This window comes from Lepidochelys olivacea (genome assembly GCF_965140295.1).
Source record: "Lepidochelys olivacea isolate rLepOli2 genome assembly, chromosome: 1".
Classification (NCBI taxonomy): Eukaryota; Metazoa; Chordata; order Testudines; family Cheloniidae; genus Lepidochelys; species Lepidochelys olivacea.
Genome location: NC_140411.1, coordinates 166,597,578 through 166,622,396, shown reverse-complemented (window position 1 = coordinate 166,622,396; position 24,819 = coordinate 166,597,578). Strand labels below are relative to the sequence as shown.

Here is a 24,819-nt window from a genome sequence, read left to right as displayed (position 1 = left end):
ACTTTTCATGACTTGCTTTTGCCACTCAGATTTTTTCTTTTTATTTCTTTATCTAAAGTTTATAATTTTTGTTTATCTTTGGCAAGCTTGCTACTTCCAGATATTTTTGAATAACTTTAGAGCTTGGAGTATCTGAGGTAAGAAGGTTTTATAATAAAAAACAAAAGTAGCACATACTTACGCTCCCTGATGAAATACTTTTTTCTGATTGTTTTTAATCGGTGAAACAATATGTTGGTCTTGAATCACTTTTAGCTTTCAAGCCAATAGCCTATCAATTTTATTTCCTTTTTCAGAAAACATTTGCTTTGTATACCTCAGGGCCATCTGTCATGAACACATTCAAAATTTCACATATATGTTAATTGTTCATACACTTTTTTGGAACCTGTGTTTTTGATGAAGGTCTTGTAGCCTTTTTATCTCCTGTTTTAGTTCTGCCGTTTCTTGAGCTCTTTCTTTTTTTCAGCTGAGAGGCTCTGCATATCAGTTGGCCCCTAACCAGTGCTTTACGTGCTTCCCAAAGAAGGCCTCTTTTTGTATTGTCTGTATCATTTATTTATACATCTTGAAGAAGCAAGCAGTTCATTTTCCAAAAGGTTAATGTTTGGGACCCATACCAGCTATCAAATATTGCTTCCACTGGTGCATATTCTGACCTAATGGTGCCAATTTCTGCAGATCTTGTCAGCTTCATTAAGGATTTAGAGATTAACATTCAGTCTAGTCTAGTAGATAACTGATAAGTGTACAAATAACAGTGTAATCTCTTTCCCCTGGGTGTAGTTCTGCTTTCTTATCCCCTTTCTCTTTTTATCAGATCTGTCCCAGAAAGGATTCATGTATAATTTCCCCTTCCCCAAAGTGTTGCAGTATTTTAAAGAAGTCCTTAAAAAAGGTTTTGGGATTTTTTTTGCTTTCAATTGGGAGCATACACTAAACCCATTGTTATTAATAACACAGCAATTGTGCTGTTCGACAAGATAAGCCATCCCTCCTTTTTCTTAAATTGAGTATTAATCTGAAAAGATACACGTTTAGCAAATACTATGCCCACTTTTTTTTTTCTTTTTTCTTTGGCTGAAGCAAAAAATGTCTGAAACCAGTTACCTTGCATGCCCATAATTTTCCCCTCCTGAAAGTGAGTTTCGAGAGAGAGAAAATAATCTGAGTAGTTTTTGTTTTTAAATTCTTTCAGGGCTTTTTTTCCTTTTAATGACATAATTTAGCCTTTTATCTTTCAAAGACATTACTTCAAAAGAAAGAGCCATTCTTGTGATAATTCCCCTCACTTGCCTTATTTAATTCCAGAAATAAAATACCAACAGGGCTTATAAATCAGCCACCAAATGATTGCTTTGCTGAATGCTAAATCCTCGTACTCTCTCCATGAACACTTGGATTACTTCTCTTCAATCCAGAGGAGGTAATTCTGCCTTTAGGGATAGATTACCGTCTGATCATTTGAGTTACACAGGGGATTTACACAGAACCCTGCCGAAGTCTCCTCCCATCCCCTCTCTATTTGCTCCAATCTCCACCATACCTGGGACCTCCCTTTCTACAGCCCCTTATTGTCCTTTGTCCTTTATTTTCTCTACTTTTTAAAATAAAAAACACAGCTATCACAGTTATGATCACCACAGTTGAAGCACATTTCATACTATTCCCCTTCTAACATAAACATAGTTCGTTTACAACAGTTCATTCTTGATGACTCCCAAGAAATCCCTTGTAGGTTATTCGTCAGATATCTGTGTTCTCCTGTTCAGCTTCACTTCTGCCATTGCAATATGTTCTCTAGAGGCTCTTGTCTTTTCTTTTCCTATCTTCCTTTTTTGGGTTTCACCATCTGTCAGGATTCTAACAGCATTTTATCCTTGGTTTCTACCTCTGGAGTATCTGCTTGTGTGTCTGAGATTTGGAGTTCTATTCCAAGAGTATATTTTCCCCCCTTGTTTAAAGTCTCTTACTGTGTGTTGCAAGTTGAAAGAGAATTTAAATGGGTATCCCCATCTATAGCAAATATCTTCCTGCCTGAGTGCTGCTGTAATTTCTCCCAGTGCTTTCCTCTTTTTTTAAGATTGGGGCAGAGAGAGTATGGAAAAATTGCAGTTTGTGGCATTTGAGTCTTAGCTTTGAATGCTCTCTGGCTTTTTTCCTTATTAAGTTTTTTGTCTGATAATGGTGAAATTTCACAATTAGATCTCTGGGTTTGTTACTGTTATTAGACTCAGTTGGGGGCAACAGTGCTGTATGTGCTCTTTACTTTCACCCCTTGCAGAGAGCTGAGATTTAACAAATCCACAGCTGAAGTGTTTACATATTGGCTTCCTCTTTCAACGTTTTCAGGCAGTCCCTTAATTCTGAGGTTATTTCTTTTCACTCTGTTTTCTATATCATGCAATTTAAGATGCCTCTCTCTCCCTCCCTGCCCCTCATCAGTGCCATGAAGCTCTGCAGCTCTGTCTGTCACTTGCTTCTTCTGGACCATCCCAGTGCATTTTGTATCTGAATGATTTGTTTGTTAGATTATACACTTCTTGTAGCCAGGACCTTATTTTCTTCTTTGCATTGTGCAGTACCAAGTACACTATTATTGGAGCTTAACTAATAGATCTAACAAATGTGAATTGGTCCCATTCGTCTCACTGTGTTAACAACTGTGAAACCTAATGGTGACAATTCAGATATCAGTCCACATTGGCATCAGGAATCAGAAGATCATGCCTAATTTGTGTGGGACATTTTTTAATTTACTGACCTAGCTTCAGAATAAGCTGTCAAAATTGCCCCCTGCAACTAGTTTGCTGCTGACCATGTTAGCAGAAGTATCCAACTAGTGTGATTATCCAGTATGGTTGGAGATGGGAAAAAAACATATGGTCCTTAGCCTTCTCCCAGCTTCAGGATTTCTCTGGAAAAGATGAATGCTGGTGGAGAGAGAAGAGTAGACTCTATGTACTAAAGATGCTGAGCCTATTGGGAAGTTTAGCAAGAGTTCTACAGAGGGTAAAGCATTGAAGTTGATATTATTGTTTAGTCAAGTAAAACAGTATCTTTCCTTATTTGAAGCATTTTCCGAGACCCAAAGCTACCATACAGTAATACAAGCCACTACTGTCTCAAATATGGTGACCAATCATGAGGGGAAATTCTTTCTAAGTAGGGTGTCTGTTAATAGGCCCAGATCTAGCAAAGCACTTAAGTGCATGTGTACCTTTAACTGTGTGAATAGTCCTACTGACTTGAGTGCAGTACTCACATGCGTAAGTGTATTGCTGGATTGGGGCTTTAGAAAGGAAGATAAAATGTTAACATTAAAGTTTATTAATGTTTAGCTTGTAGTCAGGATTCAAGAGAAAATTATTCTACTCACCAAAATTTAAGTAGCACTGTCAACACAAAAAAGTACATGTTGTACACAAATTTATTAACACCTTAGATTATAATTACTGGAATTTGTTTTGATTAACATTTTCACTGTTTATGCTGCTTGTTTATGTTCTGCAGTTCTCTGCAGAACACAGGAATTGTTTTACGGGTCCATCTAATCCAGTATCTGACTTGCCAGTATCAGATTCTTCACAGGTAGTTTGTGCAACAAACTACCCCGTGCACAATTATGGAATAACTTGCCCATATGGAAAGATTCTTCCTAATCCCAGACAGTGAATGGTTGTCGTCTTTTCCCCTTAAACATGAAGGTTTATATCCCATGTATAAAACTTAGTTATCCTGTTTTATGTAATTCTAGATGTTCTCATTTTTCTCATTTCTCTTTTTCAAATCCTCCTAAATTCTTGGCTTTAATGATTTCCAGTGGCAGTGAGCTGTCAGTTAATTGTGTCTGTGTAAAGTATATATTCATTAGTTTTAAATTAATTTCCTTTCAATTTTATTGAATACCCTCTTATATTATGTGAGAGGCTAAATAGGAACACCCAGTTTACCTTGTCTGTACCATTCATTGTATTGATTATTTCTGTCATGTCTCCTCTCTAAAGTAAACAGTCCCAGTCTTTTCAATCTCCCTCATTCGGAGGTCTGCATACCAATCACCTGTCTCTGGACCTTTCTCTTTCTCTCTTTTTTGAGATATGGTGATCCAAAATGAACAGAGTATTCTAAGTGAGAGTGTACCACTAAAGTATATAATTGCTTTATACTGTTCTTATTTTTTATCCCATACTTGTACCTCTTAACACTTCATTTTTGTTTTTTGACCACTGATGTGCATTGAGCAGAGGTTTGCCTGGAGCTGTTCCAGTTGGTTCACCCATGTCTCTTTCCTGAGAGTTTCAAGAACTCACTAATGTCTATGACAGAAGTTCTGATTCCTCTTCTATTAAAAGGCATTCTGGTTCATCTGTTTTTGCATTTAAGCTTCTTTCATTGGTGTATAGAAATTTATAATTTATTTTTTGCTCTGTATTTGTATTTAACTCCTTAGTCTGACATTATTTTCCAGAATTTTTCTGTGATTTCAGAAGTTCCACTGTAACTTTTATCCTACCCTTCACCTGATATACAGAGAGATTTAAATTATTAGCATTTAAGCAAATGTCTTTATCCTGAGTGCCCCCACTGCATGCATTGTATTTCCATTAATGCCTGTCAGTTTTTGGAGGGGATTATTAAATAATTTTCTGTGCCAGCAATCTGGTTCTACGTTGGTTAATTGTATTTTAATTTTAGGTGCTCAGTATATCAGTCTAGGTTTCACACTTCAGGGAGAATATGTAAAAACAGATGTCACTGAAGTTAAGAAAAAAAATTCTTGTGGTCTTCAATTTTATAAAAGTTTGATTTTTTACAGAATTTAAACTTGGGGCAAATGTAAGTTGACTGTGTCCCTTTAGTAACTTTACATGAATTTGTCTGCTTGATGTGTGGTATCTTTGGCAGAAGAAATTTTTTGTTTCACAGAATCATAGAGGTGTAGGACTGGAAGGCACCTCTAGAGGTCATCTAGACCATTCCCCTACCGTCAAGGCTGGACTGTGTTTGTTTGTTTTTACTCTTCAGGAAAAAAGTGCCCTCCCTACTACAATCTGGTATAACTGTTTTGTTATACCAGCAGAGTTTTTCAGTTTTTGAGAGAAAAATAATTGTTTTCCAAAACTGAACTCTTTATCAAAATCTTCAGGACGTTTACTGGTATAGTTGCCTTTGGTAATAGTTTATGTATAGGAACAAAATCTAAATAAACCTTATTTTTCTATGCTTTCAAAGTGAATTAACTTCCAAGACAATACCAGAATTTGGACTCATGTATCGGAATGCGATATTGGTTTGTACTGATTTTTTTAATATGGTGAGATCAGCCATTTGCTACCACCTCTTTGCTTCAGGTTAAGTGGTAGGAAACAGCAGTGTGTCATCAATAGGCCAGTCCCAAACCACTCTTCTTCACTGTGAAATTGATATGTACATGGCCTGCCCTCTTAAAATTTTGTCCCTGTTTCTGTTCAGTAGTGTGTTTTGGATGCCTTTGGGTTTTAGGTACAGCCCAGAATAATTTGCATTAGCTGGAGCAGCACATCCTTTGAAGTCCTACTGCAGCTGGTGGGGAAGAATCCTGAATCAGGTTTAAGAATTAAAGGTGCTTGCTGTCTGTGAATGAGCAGAAATAAGTACATCCTTTTGAAGAAATGAGAAGCAAAGTGGTTGAGAGAGGAGAAGAGGTCTTAAGTAGATGAGTGGGACTAAATCCAGGTTGATAAAAGTGCATGTGATACAAGTATGAAAAGTTGCATTACATTGGAGAAATAATAGTGTGTATTAAAACATGAATCCTAACAGGAACTGCTCTTTATAAAGAAATTCTGCTTACATTTCTGTGGGACCTGACCGTTTACCTTTAATTAATTATTTCCGCATTCCAGTTTTGACAATATTAAATAGATTTATAGCATTTTTTAAAAATACTTTTCAGTTTTATATATCTGGAGCCTTTGCTCTATTTCTCTTTGTTGAAAATAAATGTAAAATTTAAGCTTACTAGGCTAACGATTGATGACCAATTTATGAACATGCTAGAACTGCAAAAAGTAATGCCACTATATTGTATTTTATCCCTACACAATTTCTATTAATTTTGTAAAAGTCAGATTATACATGTTTAACAAGCAGTTGTCAGATTAATTTTTTTTGTTGAATCTGTTTTCCATTTCAATTTACTACTTTCAGATGTAGAACACAACTTTTTAGCATATCTCCTTATTTTACAATAAACGCTTCTAGAGCAAGAACACATTATTATGGTCAATCTGTTTTAAAAAAATAAATAAGCTGTATTTCTTCCTAGACTGTGGACATCTCTACGGCAATGAATGAACGAACAATGGCTCAGAAGAGGCTTACAGAAAATACATTTGACTTAGAGGCCATGTGCTTGTTAAATCGTGCACAGGAACAGGTGGGTTGCGCTGTTTTTTCTTTATCAGAGTTTTGTGAAGTCAGTGAAAAATGATGCTAAGCTTCTTTTTAGATCAGGCCACTTTCTCTATAAATACCGAAATATGGATTTTAGGAGTCTGACTTTAGGCACTCATTTGAAAATTTTAGTTTAAATTTTTACCACAGAGTATTTATTGTTGGTGATACATAAGCCGGAAGTAAACTAACTTGATTTTCAGATTGCATGGCTGGAAGTTAAAAGGTGATGAGAATTTTATTTGTAAACACATGCCCAGAACAATTGTGATGAGTACAGTATAAAAAGCTAGGCAGAGTTCAAGTGGGAGTCCTTGAGAGAATGCTATTTTAAAAAAACGATCTTTCATAGTAAAACAGTACTTTAAATATACCATAGTGTTGGATATATAAGGCATACTATGGTTTACCTGGTGATATTTCTGTTTCACATCTCTGATTAAGGAATTGATCAGAAATAGTTTCTCCTAGTCCCGAAAAAGATTATAATTATGGTGGAAAGAGGTTGGGGGCGACAGTAGTAATTTTTGTACTTGTCTCCAGAACAAGTACTTTACAAAAGTGATGAAAATAGTTGTATTATGGTGGTAAAGAATAGGGGGATGACTTGTTCATGGTCACTCTGTGGTTTAAATGTTTTAAAGTAAAAATAGTTCTAAATTATAGCCGTCTAGTAACTTTGTATTTTTTTAATTTTTGTATTAAACCGGGGGGTGGGGGGAGGAGGTAAATGTTCTGTTTCATAACACAAATGGCATGGATCTTTACATTTGGGGGGAGAAGTTGCAGATTTTTATTTTGTTTTTATGCTGATCTATCTTGTAGATTGATGCCTGGGCGCAGTCAAACTCTCTGCCGGGCCAATTCACAGGAAGTACTGGAGCACAGATTTTGTCCTCAGATGAGTTGTCCAACAGTGGTCCCCAAGCCTGGATTAGAAAGGTAGATGATATGCAGACAGATATGTCCAAATATCACATGATAAATAACATTGAAATGATTGGAAGATACGAAAAATGGCACACTAAAGTTGTTAACAGTCTACTACAATGTACTTGGAAAATATGCTATACCTTTAACTGAATTAATTTACTATATGCGTTCAATCTAGGCATAATAACAATGCATATCTATCTAGCTATGCGTTAAGGTGTTCATATGAACAGGTTTTCTGATGTCTAGAGAGCTTGATAGGTGCATTATGGAAATTTTAAAAAAATCTGGCTGGTATTTGAAATAGATTGGTTCACGCATTCTATTACTGTTGATGTGCTGAAATGACATCCATAATCTTGGGTATGGTTGCAGTGGTAGGTCATCAATTAAGCTAATCTGTTTGGAATGTACTGGTCAGGGCCTGATCCTGATGTAATTGAATTCAGTGGTGTTTTGGCATTGACTTCAATGGGAACAGGATCAGCACTTCTGTCCCAAGATGAATTGTTCTGTTTGGATTAGTTCCATCCATTTACTTTCTTGCCTCAGTTTGCATTATATAACACCATTTCTGCAAGCCAAATATTTTGAAATATTAAAATAGGGGTTGCAACTGGTTTATTGATCTAGTATCATCAAGCACCTAGATATTTGTTAATAAGAGAAATAACAGCCTATCACCTGAGCAAAGTGTGTCATACATTTTTATGTTTTTGTAAATTTGTTAATATTTTATATTTCGTCTTTGAAAATCAGTGTTGAACGAGTTCTGTTTCAGTGAATAAAACTGGGGAATCTATGAGATTTCCATTTTTACAGGCAAATAATCATGAGTAACAGCACTCACTCTGGCAATGGTTGCAGTAGCTGAGTTTGTTACAAAACTGATTTTGCTCATTCTATAATCCACAAAAAAGTAATAGGATTCTCAAAACTAGTAAGTTAGGTTTGAAGCTTAGGCAGAAATTTGACATGAACTGAACAAGAGGTTCTTGAATTATGACACTCTAAAAATAGAAAGTGTTCACTAGAGTTCAGAACTCTTTCCCCTTTCCCCCCACCCCCCAAGTTTTTAGGAAGACAATAGAAAGGAAAGAGAGATACTTGTTAGATGGAAAATTTTCTGGGATCTTGATGAGACTTAGGGCTGAGGACCAACTTTAAATTAAGACTTCCATAAACTAAATGTTGTTTTGAATTTGTAACGTTGCTTCAGAGTATCTACCTTTTTCCTGGCAGAGAGAGACTTCAAAATGAAAACCACTCAGCAGAGAGGCTTATGAGTGAGGAGAAAAAGAGAACTTTTCCACTTAAAGGCTTGTGAAAGAGGCCAGTAAGCCTTCCTAAGGCGCTCTGGGGTTCTCTTTTCCTGCGTACCTCAGGAGATTCCCAAGACAAGGCAGGAGAATGCCCCTTTAATCTCCTCTTTCCCAAGCCCCCCGTTTTCATCCATCTCTCCTTCTTTGACATTCTCTGATGGTCTTCTGTGGCTTGCAGTAGCAGGACTGTCCTTTAACAAAATACATGGAGTGGAGAAGGCAGGTGTGTTTTCCCTCCGCCTTTTTCTCCTGTACTCCTGAGCTGCTTCTGAGCATGTCATCCTTCTCAAAAGATATTCATGTCTCTGCGGGGAGAAATATGTAGACAGGGCCAGGTCCAGGCACCAACTTTCCAAGCAGGTTCTTGGGGCGGCAATTAGAATGGGGCGGCAGTCTGTGTCCTGTGGCAGCAATTCGGCGGTGGCTGCTTGGGGCAGCAAAATTGCTAGAGCCGCCCCTGCATGTTGACTGTTGACCTCTGGCTTGAGAAAGCTTCAGATGGGGATGTGGAGTTCAGTAGCAAATGAGCAGGCAGGGAGAAACACTAGCACTTCTGTCCTTTCTCTAATCAATAGACATCCTGTGGTTTGAAGCAGCAGAACTCTTCTCTGGCAGACCATAGGAGAATCCATTGGGTGGAGAAGTCAGGGAGGCACTCGTGCTTCCCCCACACTTTCTCCTGCATCGTTGAGCTGTTCCTCAGATTGACTTCTTTGCTCCTTTCAGCTTCCCCATTCCCTATGTATGGCCACCAAAATTTTGGGGTTGAGAGGTAACCACAATCACAAACCCAATCTAAAGGGCTGTGGGGGCCCACACAAGTCTCTTAAAGCTTGCAAGAATTGTGGGACTGTTGACAAACCTCACAAAGCTTACTTAGAGGGTTGATGAACTTTACAAGGTGGACCTCAGCTCTGTGGATGAGATGGGAAAATCTCACACAAAAGGCAAAGCAGGCACACTGTGTTTTGAGTGCATATTATCTTTCAGGAACGGTAGTTTAAAAAAAAAAGAATGAACTAGTAAATACAGAGTTCAAGTTGCATTTCTCAGGCAAGGCACCTGAACGACCTTTAACTCTGCTTTTGTAGTGATGCCCTGAGAAATTAAACGCATGCTCAGTTATCCATCGTACCAAAATGTTAAATTTCTGTTAGTGACCACAAAAAGTAGAATGTCTTCTTCATAGCTGTGTAGCGGTACTGCTGCTTTATGGCTGTCCTTACAGCTATACACAGCACGCACAAAGAAATGTTACATATTACTGTTACAAATAGCATACTGAAAGCAATCATGCCTGTCTTTACTAAGGGCCCTACCCTGCAAGGAGCTGGAGGCATGCAGTACTTGGCAGAATCAAAACTGTCAGTAGAGACAGAGTTAGTGTGTCTCCATATGCAGACATCGCACTTAGTATGACAGGCATGTATGAAACAGATTATAAAACCAGTGTGTGGTGTACATTTTTGATCCTCTAAATGCAAAGAAGATAATAGGCATTTCTGTGAGGCGAGCTAAGTTAGTTGGGGTTGCTTGTTTGAGAAATGCAACCTTAACTCTGCATTTCCTGGGTTTCTAAGATTTGGGTTTCCAAAAATTTAATTAGTATTTTTGGAAGGTAGTATGTAGTCAAACCGCTATGTATCTGCAACCTTAACTTCACCTTAATAAATTTTTGTGTGGCATGTAAGTTAATTTACTTAAAATGGTTAATATGGCAGATTGAATAACTGTGGCATTCCAACTAGCAGCATTTTTATTTTCTTTCGTTTTAGCAGTGTGACTGATTCATAATGTTTGGACATTGGGTTGTTGAACAATATTCCCAAAAGAACAACATTCTGTAGGTTCCATTTTATCCCATTGATACAGTTGTGACCAATATTATTTTTTCTGAAAAGTGGATTTCTGTTTATCATCAATGATGTAATCAGTTCACAAATGTGGAAAATATTAACCTGTTACATATAGCATATATAGGATAGATTCTCTCTGGAGGCTGATGATTTGCAACAAAAGAAAACAAAACAGAATGTTGCTGTACAAAATATCATTTGAGGGGAAGTAGGTAAAATATTTTGGTCAAGCAAGTTCTTTTGAGGCTTACTCTTGTTTAGACTTTCCCAAAGCCACCAGTTGCTTCTAGATCAATAAACGCTACCACATGTATTGTACAACAAATACATTTTTTCCAAAACTAGGTGTTTTTTAGGTTTGTGTTTTGTTAACTGGGTTCTTTTTTATAACACATTGCGCAGTGTAATGGCTTTTTTGTTGATTTGTGCTATCTCTGTAAAACAAGGCATTTTCAGGGCTGTTATAAAGCTATATTTAGGGCTAGACATTCTGAAAAGGTAAAATCCTTTCTTCCACATTCCCTGGTGCTCACCACAAGTGAGTATAACTCCCTCCTCCAGTAGATGGAGACAAGAAAAAACAAAACTCTTGTGATATCACCTCCTCTTGAATGGAGAGTTGTCTGGCCTTCTCTGATCTTACAAGAAGTGGAGGCAGCCTTTCAAGTTATCACATGCTCATCACCTTCAGGCTTGTCTGCTACACTGTGCTTTGCTTGGGGATGAAAGTAAAGGCCAGGTGGTTTAACAAGACGCTCTGATGTGGCTTATGCTACGCAGGCTCCGTGTCCAGTACTGAATCCATTACAAGTCCCTGGATTTAATTTTCAAAGGCCTCCGAATGGACTGGCTCTGAGGCTTCAGAGACTTCCTTTCTCTCTGGCTCAGCACAACAGTTATGAACAGCAGAAATCCTGGAGGTGACAGTGCTCAGTTTTTAGGAGGAAGGGGATAAGGCTTCCTTTGTGGTGGACTCTTTACAAAGGAGTTTCCTCTGAACATAAATCACTGTAATCAGTACCTTCCCGGTGGAATGGAAAACCAGTATCTTTGCCAAAGTCTTTCCAGCTCTAAGGGATGATACAGCATCACTTCCAGAAGATACACAATCAAAAATACTCTAAAGCTTTATATTCTGTACAATCTAAAATCAAAACAAAAAGCCCACCAACAAAACTAAGCACTCAGTAATACCTTTGTACAAACAGAGGTGGTGAATAGTCCTTCAAACTAATAGGTGCTTTTCAGAATTTTGTTGGTACCCCTTTGGATGAATGGGAATATAGAGGCCTTTTACTCCAGAGTCCAGGATTCATTGGCTCTGGGAGCAGGTGTTAACTCTCCCTTGTAGGAGTTTGACCTGCTGTATATCTTCCCTATACGTCTCACCATAGTCAGTCCTTCAGAAGATAGCCAAATTCAGGGAGAAGATCATCCTGGTATTTCTGGACTGGCTGGAATTCCTGGACTGGCTCGGGAGGTGGTAGCACGGTAGCTGGCTGGATCTCTTCTGTGATCACCCACTATGTTTCACTGTGGGTACAATTCAGCATGGAGAATCCCTTGTTCTTGAGTGAACCTGCATGAAGAGGGATTTATCGGAACTGCTTGGTAAGTGTTCAAAAGCAGATTAAGGCATATTTCAAGCTTGATGCAAGGCCAGAAGATTTAAGTTCAGTTACTAGTGAAATTCTGTTCTGTTTTTGAAAGGCCTGGAATATTGGCTTTTGGGGTCCACGCCACTCTAATACTAAGAGGCAAAGTTAGAGCATTCTTCTATGATGCACTTTTGAAGATAATGTTTTTTAGGACAGCTGACAAGCTAAAACTGAGATTTTTTTTTCTCTGTCCCGATAAGATCTGTATTTCGTGCCAAATGCCCTCTCTTGTGCACCATTAAAGAGGGGTGAACATTTCTTTTCAGTTTGCTTTTTTGTTAGGAGAGAATGAGTGCTATAAGTCCTTTAATTCAGGGAACCCTGCCTAATTTTTGATCAGGACAAGGTAGTAATTAGGGTTGCTCTCAATTTCCTTCCAAGTTGGTTTCTCCCATCCACAAGGCTGTTCCTTCTCCTTATTCTGACTGGCCCTGTGAAACACTCACTGTGAAGGCTTTGTGTATCTTAGATATCTAGTGGTTAGAAAGTCAGATCCCGTGTGGTGGTCGTGTTTTTGAGAGTCCCAACCATAAAAGGCTTAGCAATCTGCAAGCTTCAGTGTCTTGTGTGAGAGGAACCATTGACCAGGATGAAGCAGCTCTGTTTTCTGTGAAGACTTATTCCTTCAACATCATGTCTACATCACTGACAGAAGAGGAGGAGATTCTTCCCCTCCAGAACTGTGTGGAAAGGAGCCGATTAAGCATATTTACATGCTATTTCAAATCATTCTGGACTTGATGTTTTAGGCTTTGCTGCTGCCATCTTCGGTAGCCAGGTCCTGCTCACTGTAATCCCTTACTCTATTTTTTGTAAGGTATTCGCCTTTTGTCTTGTTATTGACATTCCCACTTATCTCTGGGCTTTGTTGGCATAGCATAAAGCTGTAAAATTGTAATTTTTTACCTGTTAGTTTGGTTTTTAAGCCCTCCTGTGCCAGCCCAGGTATCCCACGCTTGTTCTTATTTTGTTGTTGGAGTTGAAACTGTTCTGAAGTTATTTTCCTATTGTAGTTTTAAGCGTTAAGCATTCCAAACTATTTGAGCAGGATCTGCCAGCCAACCTCCTTTGTAGGAGAAGTAGTGTCACAAGAGCATTGCTCTTTGTTCATCCCCATCTGCTGGTAGGAGGAGATGTACCCACTTGTCTGGCCTGGCATAGGAGGGCTTGGAGATTAACAGGTGAGAAGTTGCCATTAAACTGTCATCTTGATGAGCAATTTCTCTTGTAATACAATTTGTGAATAGAGATTGGGTAAATGGGAAATATTTTTTTAATCTGTTATGAAACTCATTTGACAATGGTAATGAAAAGAATTAGGAACATAGGATTTACTGTACCTGATGATCCTATTGGACTGTCTAGTCTGGTATTCTGCCTGTCTAATTTAAAATAAAAAGGAATTTGAATCTTCCACATGTCCTGCATCACTTGATTTTTTGATTTTTTTTTTTTAACACTTTCAAAGTTCATTACAAATATGGCGCTCTTACAAATACCCCTGTGAGATAATGGGGTGGATGAGTTAGTACGGTATTATCTTTGTTTGGAGAGAAGGAAACTGAGACAAAGAGCTGAAGTGTCTTTTCCAACATCACACTGTAAATTGGTGGCAGAGTGGACTTGGAGCGTAGTCATTTCAAGTACTTTGTTCAGTTTCTAGACCATACTGTTCCCTCTTAGTTCCATTCATTATCTAATTAAAAAAGTTAACATTTTATAAATGTCATTTTTCACATTCGCTTTAAAGTGCAGTTTCACTCTGAATGTAACTGTATAAATGGCATTGTATGGCTTCATGTTTTTCTTTTATGATTTCTATTTCAGTTAGCCTCCATTTATAAGTCAAAAGTTTTGTTTTGTTTTTCCTCTGACCTGCAGTACTTGTTCTCTTTAATTGGAATGTGAGACGAGCTGAACTCTTTATTTCTGGTAGTGATGTGTGAGAAACCAACTTTCTGCAGCCTGCAACGGGGTTGTGCAGGTGTAACTGTTTGCAGTGTAGTAAAAGGCTTTGTTAATGAAGCACAAGAAGGAATAGAATTCAGCTCTCATTCTTAACCCTGTTAGCTCTGTTGTGGCAACAGGAGTGAAAAGCAGTAAAAACATGGTCTGCCACTAAAATCAGCAGATATCAATACAAGATATGAATACACAAGAAGCAGATCTGAGTAAGACGATGCCATATTTACAGTCATTTTGAAGTACAATTGCACTTTAAAAGTTTAGAGAAAGTTAGATTTTTTTCTAAGTTTAGGATTTGTTTAGGCTTTGATATTTCTGTCTAAGGTTAATGCCTTCATTTTAAGCCACGAAATGGGTATATTTTATGTCTTTTTTTCCCAAAATTAATTTGAAAATGTAATGGGAAAGCTCTATAACATGAAAGTGACTTCATCAAGAACTTGCTCCTACTCTGGTTGTGAACTGAATACACGTTGGTGATAATGAAACAGATGTTGATGTTGAAAATTCTATCATTGCAAAGCAGGTACAAAAGAGGAATCGGAACCCTGGGTGACATTGACTGGGGTTTGTATCATACTCTGCATGGTTGACCTTTTCTTATGAGAGGTTCCTGGAAAAGACAGGGGAGGATGAAACTGGAAGTAAGTAAAAGCCATTCTAGGTGTATAGAGTGAGGCAGCTGGTATCGAACATCAGCTAACTTGTCTCTGCGTACACATAAACTGCATGGCCTGCACCGATTGAAAGTTGAACTGGAGAGGTAAACTTAGCCTCTGTCTACCCTTCCTTCCATCAGAGCACCTTGTTGTTAAACTCAACATCCAGTTGCATGGTTTCTAGGGATTTGTTTTGTTGCTTATATAGGTAAATATTTGGAAAACTATTCTTATTATACATGTTCATGAATTTTTATTATTTAACTTCTTAACAACAGGAAATGTGGGGGGTTATGATGCATATGTCCTTGGTATGTGCCATAAGTGCCTGTGTTGAGAGGCTAATCGTTTTTATTAAGAATATATATATTCTAAGTCTCCTGGAAAAGGAAAACTTCTAATTCTGCTTATATTTGAAACCAAGGAAATATCTGTCTTCGTCTCTTCAAATCTGGGAAATATTGAGTACGTCAAACACAGTTTAAAAAAAAAAAAAAAAAGAAATAAAGAAATTTAAAAAGTGTTCCGTGAACTTACCACTATTTTGAAACATAGGTAAAGTTACTACAAAAATACTAGACATTGTACCTATTACCTACTGTGTGAGAATAACTGCGTTATCAATACCAATGTGTAAACTTGTATATTAAGTCAAGCAATTTGCTGCTGTGATGGAAATGACTGACTTACTTGGGTCAGTGGGTGGGGCAGAAGAGAGATGATAGTTCACAGAATAACCTGTGAACTTTCACCCCTCTATATGGAAACTTGTTTCAGGGTCAAATCCTTGTAGCTGCCTTCTTGCCACGGTCAATGCCAGCCCTACTATTCACAACACTGCGGCCATCGAGGCCTAGGTACGTAAACATTTAAGGAGTTTTTAAAGTTCTTTTCAACAAAACAGATTTTTAAAAGTTCTATTTGATAAGCTTACGACACTTAACAACTATTATGTAATGATGATTTGAGACAATGATATTACAACTACTGCTGCTAAACTGTGTGGCTAAGTACCTTATTTTTGTTCATTTGTTTTTAAAGAAACGCCTGTATCTGTTCTATGTGGATTTTCAGAGTAAAGTGTGTGTCTGCAACTGCTGCGTAATAAAGTGGGAAAGCATTATTCATATTTAAAATATGCCTAAACAGTATTTGAATGTCATTACTATATTTACTTGTATTTTGTTCAATAACTAGGTACACTTGGCACAAATGTTGCTAGTTAAACAATTAACACTGCCTCCTTTCACAAGATAAGAAGAGATTCATTGGAACCAAAGTAATGTGTTTAAAAATAAACGTTGGTTATCATTTTATTACTTACATGTTTGAAACAGGTCAATGTTTAAAATTGCCATTTTTGACTTAAAGGATCTCATTAAAATTTTCTTAAGCTGTTCCTAGTTTGATATTTTGAACAAATTATGTGTCTAACTTGTGTGTTATGAACTCGGGTTTATACAAGCCATGTAAATGTATGTAAAACTAAGGTATATTCACTTGAATTGATCAATGAAAGGTTGTTATAAACATTTTTGGAAGCTCCCAGTTATTTTTTTTAAAATCAAGTGCTAACTTCAGGACTTGTTTTACTTTTCTTTCTTTGGATAGGATCAGTTCTTAAGAGCAGCCCCTGTAACTGGAGGAATGGGAGCCCAGCTGATGAGAAAAATGGGCTGGAGAGAAGGAGAGGGGTTAGGAAAAAACAGAGAAGGAACTGTGGAGCCTATCCTAGTGGATTTTAAGACCGATCGAAAAGGTAAACTCTTTCCTTAAACCTTTTAAAACACTATAAAACTGATAATGGTTTTCTTTCTATTATAGCAAAGAATAGAATGATCATAGTATATGGAAATTATTTTCACTGTAATATGTAAATTACTATAAAATATTACAGTAAAAATAGTTGTATTGATGCTGGCCCCTTACACCCTAGCCTACATACATTTAGGCATGAGCTTAACTTTAAAGCCATAAATACTCTCATATAAGTCAATTGGGGCTCCTCTTCCATTTAAAGTTAGACACATGCATAAGCCTATCTGCAGAATCAGGACCCTACTGTGACTTACATGAGCTGCCCAGATTACACAATTGGGTATTTTGCACATATACACAAACTCGGCAGCAGTTTTATTTCACAATGCATGCTGAGGTATGCTGTGATTCAGAAAAAACGTTTTCAAGCTCTTAAAGTTAACATTTTAAAACGTGTTGCAAAATTCCAATTGACTTCAATAGAGCCTGGATTTCACCCATATTGTTTCATAATGTGCATTGGTAAACCAGATTAACATTGGCTTGTAGTTTAAGTAGAAAACTAAATATTTATCTATTATTCCCTAACCTTTTTGAGCTTGCAATACATTACATAGATCACATTTAAGCTTACAGACATTTAGAGCAGAGTTTTCATTCAATCATAGTTTCACTCAGGAAAGAAACAAAGCACGTAAACTTAAACTTTATAGGCCTGATTTTCATAAATGCTGTTAAGTCAGTGAAAACTGCAGATGCTAAAAACCAGACCCTGACTGTCCACATTGAGATTTCCCAATAGTGGAATGCTCTCAATCAAGCATTGAAAATAAGGTGTTAGAATCGTACAAATTGTCTGTGTGGAGTCAGGAAATGGAGATCCTCAGAGTCTCACTCTTTCGTTTTACAAGTATAAGAATGAGATCCTGTCTAAAGTTTATAGCTCCTTTAGCAGTCTATACAATGGCTTTATAACTGAGCGATGAAACAGTCCACAAATATAGAAAAGGAAGCCATGAAAACAAATGAGTTTTACATATTAAAGTGTCTAAACCTGCTTTACAACTATTCATTTCTGCCAGACATCTTGCCAGATTGGGGAGGGAGGGAGAGAGTTTGGAGAAGAATTAGTTGACCGAGGTTCCAGGAAGAACACTTTTTCTGGAATGCCTTCAACTTGTTGAGCTGCAGCACAGCGTTGTTCAGCAGCTCTGTCCTCTAAACCTCTCATTGCTGATAACAGTTCTTTGAGTTTTACGTGGGTAATGTCGCAGGCATCAGGGAAGAACTATATAGATCTATAAGCTAAACTAAAATTCCTTCAAGGTCATTTCTCTTTTTCTGAGCATCCTGCAGAATGGGTTATCTGACAGGCTCACATCCATGATTAGGAGTATTAACCTTATTGAGTGTCTGGCAGCCTCTGTGTGGTATCTGATAACATTTCTTAACATCTGTAGAGTTTGACATTCAATCCCAATGATTATTTATATTGTGGTAAAGCCTGAAGACCTGAACCAGGACCAGGGCCTTGTTGTGCTAAGTGCTGTACAAACAAATAGGCAGATATATTCACTGCCCCAAAGAGCTTACTGTTTAGTAAGATGGCCAGAGAGGTGGAGAAGAAGAAAACAGCATACAAGCAAATTTATTAGTAAGATCTTAGTGAGGAGAGCTCTTGACATGCATCTTCCCTTTCTTGGTATAGGTTCACCGACAAATATTGATATCCTTGCAGTGTGATTCCTGGGTTGTTTTAAAACTCAAAACGGGCTAAAAAAGGATTAAATTATCAGATAAATAATCCTACATCCCTTCAAGTCTGTAATCCTTTCCAACAGGCTCCCTAAAAAAAATCAAACCCAGATTGATAGGAAGAAGTGCCAAAGTTTCGCTAAACCGACATGGGTGCTTCATGTTAAGATCATGTACGCTATAAAGAGGCAACTTGGGTTGTTAAAAATAGGTAGCTGAAGTGATTCTTGTACATTGGGAGGGCACTGAAGTGCATTGGAATGGACTGATGCTGCTGTTTATAATCCCATAATCCCTTGAAATAAACTATGTTTGAAGTTCTGAGCATGAAGGTATGGTGGTAATGAGGATGTGAGCTTAAAAAAAAAAAAAAGGTGGTGAAAAACTGCAGTATGTCCCCTTTACTCCCTTCATTCCCAAAAGCCAGGAGAGGAATCAAGTTGAAGGTAAGAAACAAGAAAAATAAAAGGGGATTGAAGAAAAGGAAGTTCAGGGCCATTGTTGTTCAAATGTTTTATTTTTACATGTATTTAAAAGTGTCACTCGAGAGGGAGAAAAGGGATTTTTGAAATTCATGAGGATAAAATGTTTTGTTAAAGGAAAATTGGTGGGTCACCGTACACATTTCCTTATGCTATAGGCAGATTGATTGTTTTATTTTACCCTTTAAAATCTTGGGATTGGAAGGTTGGAGTGGAGGACATGGCTCACGAGAGGATGTCTTGTACAAAGTAATTAACAGAATGAAAGTTTGATAGCTACTGCCTCAGAACTATATAGAATGTTTTTTTAATCACCTACTTATTTTTGTCCTTTCTCCTGAGAACAGACAATTGGAGCAGGTTAGGTTTTCCATTGACTTTCAGTGGGACTTGTACTCCTACATCACTTAAGCAATTTTGATAATCCCACCCTGTATTTCTGCTATAGGCTTGGTCTGTACTAAAAAGGTATATCAGCTTTGCTCTGTCAGTTAGGGGTTTGGAAAAAAATCACACTTCTGATTGACAAAGCTATGCTGACAAAACCCCCATTGTAGATGCAGCTTTGTCAACAGATGAGTGCTTCTTTCGAGGTACCTAATGTCATTCAGGGAAGTGGTGTTCCTACACTGACAGAAAAACTCCTTCTGCAGTGTAAACTGCATCTGCACTGTGGTCTATACCAGCATAGTTTCTGTAATGTAGACACAGCCATTGACAATGCATAAGGCTAAGATTTTGTCATGGTTATTGTTTAATAAAAGTCACAGGTCACGGACAAGAAACAAAAATTCACGGAAGCCGTGACCTGTCTGTGACTTTTACTGCTGCAGCTCCATGGTTTCTCCCCTCTGCCCATGGTGGTTGGGAGCTCCAGGGTAGCCATATTTCCCAAAGAGAAAATGGGACATCCCCAGCCGCTCGCCCAAGGTCCCGCCACCTCTCTGCAAGGCTGTCACCCATCACTGGAACCTTGAGGAGGCTGTCAACCTTTGCTGAAACCCTGCAAGGGCCCTGCTGGCTGCCAGCTCCAGTCTTGCAGCCCCTGGGGCTGAAGCAGAAAATGTCAAGGAGGTCTCTGGAATTCACGGATTCCGTGACTTCCATGACATAAACGCAGCTGTAACAATGCATCATGTTTCTCCAGATGTGATTGACTTCCATGTAAACGGCTATGAATCCAGACACAAGAAAACTCTGATCATTGTAAACCAAGAACAGCACATATGAGACAAGGAAGCCATTGTAATTAACAAATTCTCTCATACGACTAAATGACACTGTAGCGTGAACTATTATTGACAAAGATTTTTTTCAACAAGCTTGAAGTTCTTTAATTTAAAAGGGAAATGTTTCAACTAAAGTACATGATAGGTGGGGGGGGTGAGATTCTGAACATTGGGTGGCTTGCAGGAGCCCTGCACCTGTGCGTCTCTTGAGTTTTAGTTCAGCTTCTGCCATGCATTTTCCCCAAAGGTGACATGAGCAGTGAAGTACTGAGCTCTGTGAGGGGGAAGAGTGCCTTCCTTAGCATGCTTTGTGCTTCCTGGTGACTGGTAGACTAGTTACAGTCTCGATGGAACAGTTAATGGAACAAGTTGAGAAGAATGGCATGGTGTGAAGAAAAAGTACTATTGAAATGAAGGGAAAGATTAAAAGGCTTTTGAATGTGTGACTGCACCACAGTCGACGTTGTCCTAGATGCGTGTCATTAATGCATGCTGTGGGTTAATGGAATGAGAGAAACCCAGGCTCCAATAGCAAGAGTTCAGTGCTCACATCAGGTCTGTAGGAGTAAAAAGTAACACAAGATATAAACATGGTCCATATTTTGTTTAGGCCTTGTTGCAGTGGGAGAAAAGACACAAAAGAGATCGGGACATTTTAGTGTAATGAAGGATCTTTCAGGTAAGGCCTTTTTTTACTCCTTTAAAATATATAATTTAAGGTAACTTGTCTAGGAGTAACATTGGAATTAATTTAGAAATAAAATATGTTGTTATATTTAAGGTAAACATCCAGTTTCTGCATTGATGGAGATATGTAATAAAAGAAGATGGTCACCACCTGTATTCGTATTGGTGGATGATAGTGGGCCTGATCATCGCAAACATTTTATCTTTAAGGTAAGCTTGAATTCCCTTTTCTGACATGTCTAGTACTCGGTTAGAAATGATAAATCTAGTATTATTAATTTCATTTTTTTGTATTCCAGTAGTGCCCCCAATGTGCTGGGCATGGTCCAAACACATAGGAATACAAAGTCCTTATTCTAAAGGGAGCTTACAGTTTAACCCCAAAATCTGCAAACATGTATGCATGTTTGTAACTATGAAGAGGCTAAATGCCATTCTTCCCACCGCCAATTTAAATGAGTTAAACCAATTTGGAGTCAAATCCTACCTGCCATAGTTCCATGAATAAGCTTTAGTGGAACGGCCCTTGTGAATAAATTGAGCAGGATTTAACCCTTTTTTATTGTTTAGTCCAGCTTACTCTTTCCACTTGAATCTTGCATTAGTGTTTGCCATTGAAAATGACTACTCTTCCGCTAAAGAACTGACAGAGAGAAATAGATCACAAAAACATATTAGTGTCTTCTCCTCTCCTTCTCTAGGAGAAAAATTCTCAAGCATTGTGGAAAAGATCACTGCAGGAGTCCAGGCCATAGCATCTTGTCCTATACTTAATTTCAAAAGTTTGCATATACAAAAAAGAAATTCAGGCATACACTTTTTCTGCCTTAACAGTAATTTCTTATCAATTATTTTAATTTACCCCCATCAAGTAAAACCTGGGCTCCGTAAACTATTAAGCAGTATTTTAGAGCTACATTTCTGAACTTACTGGCTCCTAAAATGGAATAAATTAGTAGTTTTAACAAAACAAGAGTTCTCGCACTGCTCTATGAAGTTTGCTAAACACTGGTTCTGTTGTCCCCAAGGACCAGATTCCAGAGAAGTGGGCCCACCACTCAGAGTGCATTGCTACTAATCACAGAGTTCAATCACAAGACGCAAAAGCAAACCAGCAGACCACAACTGCCTGGAGGGGATATAGGGAGAAGGTCTCTCAGCCACATTAGGTCACCACCTTAGTCTTATTTAATAGATTTTTATTAAATACATTAACTAGCAACCTAATTTGCTTTGGAGCAGGGACTCTTTGTACAGTGCCTAGTACAATTGCACCCATTCTTAGTCGTTCCTTAGGTACTACTGTAATAAACATGATTAATAATAATAGACATCATATACTCATCCCCTTTGAGGGAAGCGGTTCCTTTCTGTATCACATGAGGGAGCTTTTGAATCCTTTTTAAAGGTAGTCTCAAGCATCATTTGTTGATATGATGGTAAAAACACCAAAGCCCTGTGGGTGCAACAGCTTTCGCTGGTGGAGCTGTAATAGTGCTAAATTACAATGGAAGTTTGCTATGTAGACTCCCATGGAGCCACAGTGTACCTGGTATAACAGGCTCTGCACAGGGAGTGGGAGGAAGAGTTAGGTGGGGCAGGGTTTTTTAAAATACTTGGATCTTTGCATGCGGTGTAGTTATTGCCATGTCAGTCCCAGGATATTAGAGAGAGAAGGTAGGTGAGGTCATATCTTTTAGACCTGAAGAAGAGCTTTCACCAACAGAAGTTGGTCCAGTAAAGGGTATTAGTTGGCCCTTTAACATTTTCCTAATATGTAGTCTATCAGTGTCTTGTATATTTAGATTATAAGCCTCTTTTGGGTAGGGACAATCTTATTTTGTGTTTGCAGTGAGACTGATCCTGAGTGGGGGCCTTGGTGTTACTAGAATATAAATATGAATAACTTACTACATCTGAATTATACCCATATCTAAAACGACAGAAAGGGAAGTGAAGACACAATTTCAAGATGCAAAGTGTGCCAGCATGAGAGAAAAATGTAGAGAATGGGGAAAACTTAATGAGTGTTTTTGTACTTCGAATAATAGTGAAGAGTTCACAAATTGATGTTTTTGAGGAACCTTAATTTCCTCATCCTCAGTGCAGCCCGATAGTTTGTACTTGCTTGTCTTTCAGCATTAAGATCCAATGGAGTTGTTTATAAGTATCATAGAGACTTCAGCGAGGACATGCATGCATGTTGCAGGTGATGCTGGCAGCGGATTTTGCATACTTTTAATAGGAAGTTTGCGTATCGCTCTTTCTGGCTCTTATAAAGAACTTTTCCAGTACTAGTAACAAACAACTGGTTAAATCGCTTATTTTATTGTATGTTTTTTCTCTTAAACAGGTGATGGTCAATGGGCATGAATACAGGCCTAGCTTTCCCAGCCTTAATAAGAAGCATGCTAAAGCCACAGCAGCAACTGCGGCTCTCCAAGCGATGGGACTTGTACCAAAGGACAGCATGCCCAATGCTACCATCTTCAGGAGTGCCTCACACCGCTAGATATTGTTTTTTATATTGACATTATTTCAGATAATTTTATTCTGCACAAGAAAGGTATTTCCCCGTTTCATGTTGTAAATAAATTGGTGATTCCCACGTTGTAAAAACTGTACAGACACCTTCAAGATTTTCTTTTGTACCATCAAAAATGTATTTAAATCATACTTAGTTTTTGGTATGTTTATATTGTTTACATTAGTGATGTAATTATTTCTTAAATGACTAAATTCAACAGGCAGACTCTGGAGGGCATCAGTAATCTAAACCCTTGTTTTAAAACTCATGCAATTTCTCTTTGAAACTCATGCAAGTTCTCTTCAATATGGAATGTTAACCCTTTCATACTCTTTTGTACTATCATGCAGTTTTCCCTGGTCTTGGTAAAGCTACTGTTGTAGTACTTTTGCCTATAGCCAGTACAAGGCTGTGCAGCTTATCGTAGTCTAGAAAAAGGCTGGTATGTACTGCTGGACAGATACTGGGCCAGTAATGTTACCCCTCCAAGAAGGTAGGTAAATTGTGGCACTGTTGTACAATGCTAACATTACCACTTCTCTCTGTCTTGTTTGGGGTTTAAGTCAATGGTGTACTGCAACTGGTCATATTGCTTACTTTTTAAGACTAAAAAGAAAAGGCAAATGACCTGGCTTAAATGAGAGGGAAGAAAGTCCAGCGATGAAATTGATGAGAATTGCAGTGTAAAAGTCTCTCTCCCCTGCATGTTCTGGTAAGGAGATATGAAATTATCTAATCCAATCTCAAATTAACACACTGCCTGATGTTGATTGTATGAATTTGTGGTTAATGTGAATTTTAAGATATAACAAATCTACAACTGGATGGGGGGTAGAATGATACTTCAATTGTTGTACCCAACTCAAGTCAATAAAGCCGCACAAGTTCATAATCTTAATCATTGGTCAGTAAACAGTAATTAAGATCTGTGCCAAAGCAGTAATTTAGAGAGTATGTATCAGAGGGGGAGCAATAGTGAAATGTTTTCAGTTGTTTATAAAGTTACCAAGCTAACTTTTGGCCTCATGTTTTCTGTGCTTGTACTCTATCACAAGATAAGGGTTTTGTTTTGTTTTGTTTTGTTAAGTTTGATTCAAAATTCTGGCAGTTTTTGCTAACGAAGGTGTGTAGGAATAGGCACTTTTTCTCTTTTTAAAAATAGCTCTAAACTGTTGACAGTGGGGGGTTTGCAGATTTGCAGTGGGGGAAAATAGTTCTCATGTCTTACATGGTTGAGTTATAAATCTTAGAAAATGGCCTAGTAGTTTGCGCATGCCTAGCAGTTTGTATGCTTAATTATTTCTTTAAATTTTTTTTCCCCCCTCAAAGCTTGTATCTTGTCAACTGCACACACCTCCACAAATTCACAGGGACAAAATGGAGCTCCTCTTAGCATCAAGCTGTCCTTTGGTCTGAGGGGAAGGAGCTTTGCTCTAGGAGCCAGAAGATGAATTCTAGTCCCATTTCTTCCATGGATTAATGTCACTTCTCTATCCTTTGCACCTTTTTATTGAACAAAATATCAATGTCCCATGTCAGAGTGACTGAAG

General features: G+C 38.0%; 1 protein-coding gene across 3 annotated transcripts in view; it reads left to right on the top strand.

The window, feature by feature from the left end:
• SON (SON DNA and RNA binding protein) overlaps positions 1–24,283 on the top strand; it is a 61,071-nt gene extending 36,788 nt beyond the window's left edge. For 2 of the 3 annotated variants that reach the window (XM_084618843.1, XM_084618842.1), the window contains exons 7-12: positions 6,311–6,421; positions 7,264–7,380; positions 16,443–16,590; positions 20,666–20,734; positions 20,837–20,952; positions 23,096–24,283. In XM_084618843.1, coding sequence (XP_084474969.1) covers positions 6,311–6,421; positions 7,264–7,380; positions 16,443–16,590; positions 20,666–20,734; positions 20,837–20,952; positions 23,096–23,254 — 720 coding nt within the window. In that variant the 3' untranslated portion in view covers positions 23,255–24,283. Of the gene's footprint in view, positions 1–6,310; positions 6,422–7,263; positions 7,381–15,608; positions 15,689–16,442; positions 16,591–20,665; positions 20,735–20,836; positions 20,953–23,095 lie in introns of those variants that run through there. The other variant, XM_084618844.1, reaches the window with a different exon arrangement.
• The last annotated feature ends 536 nt before the right edge of the window (positions 24,284–24,819 follow it).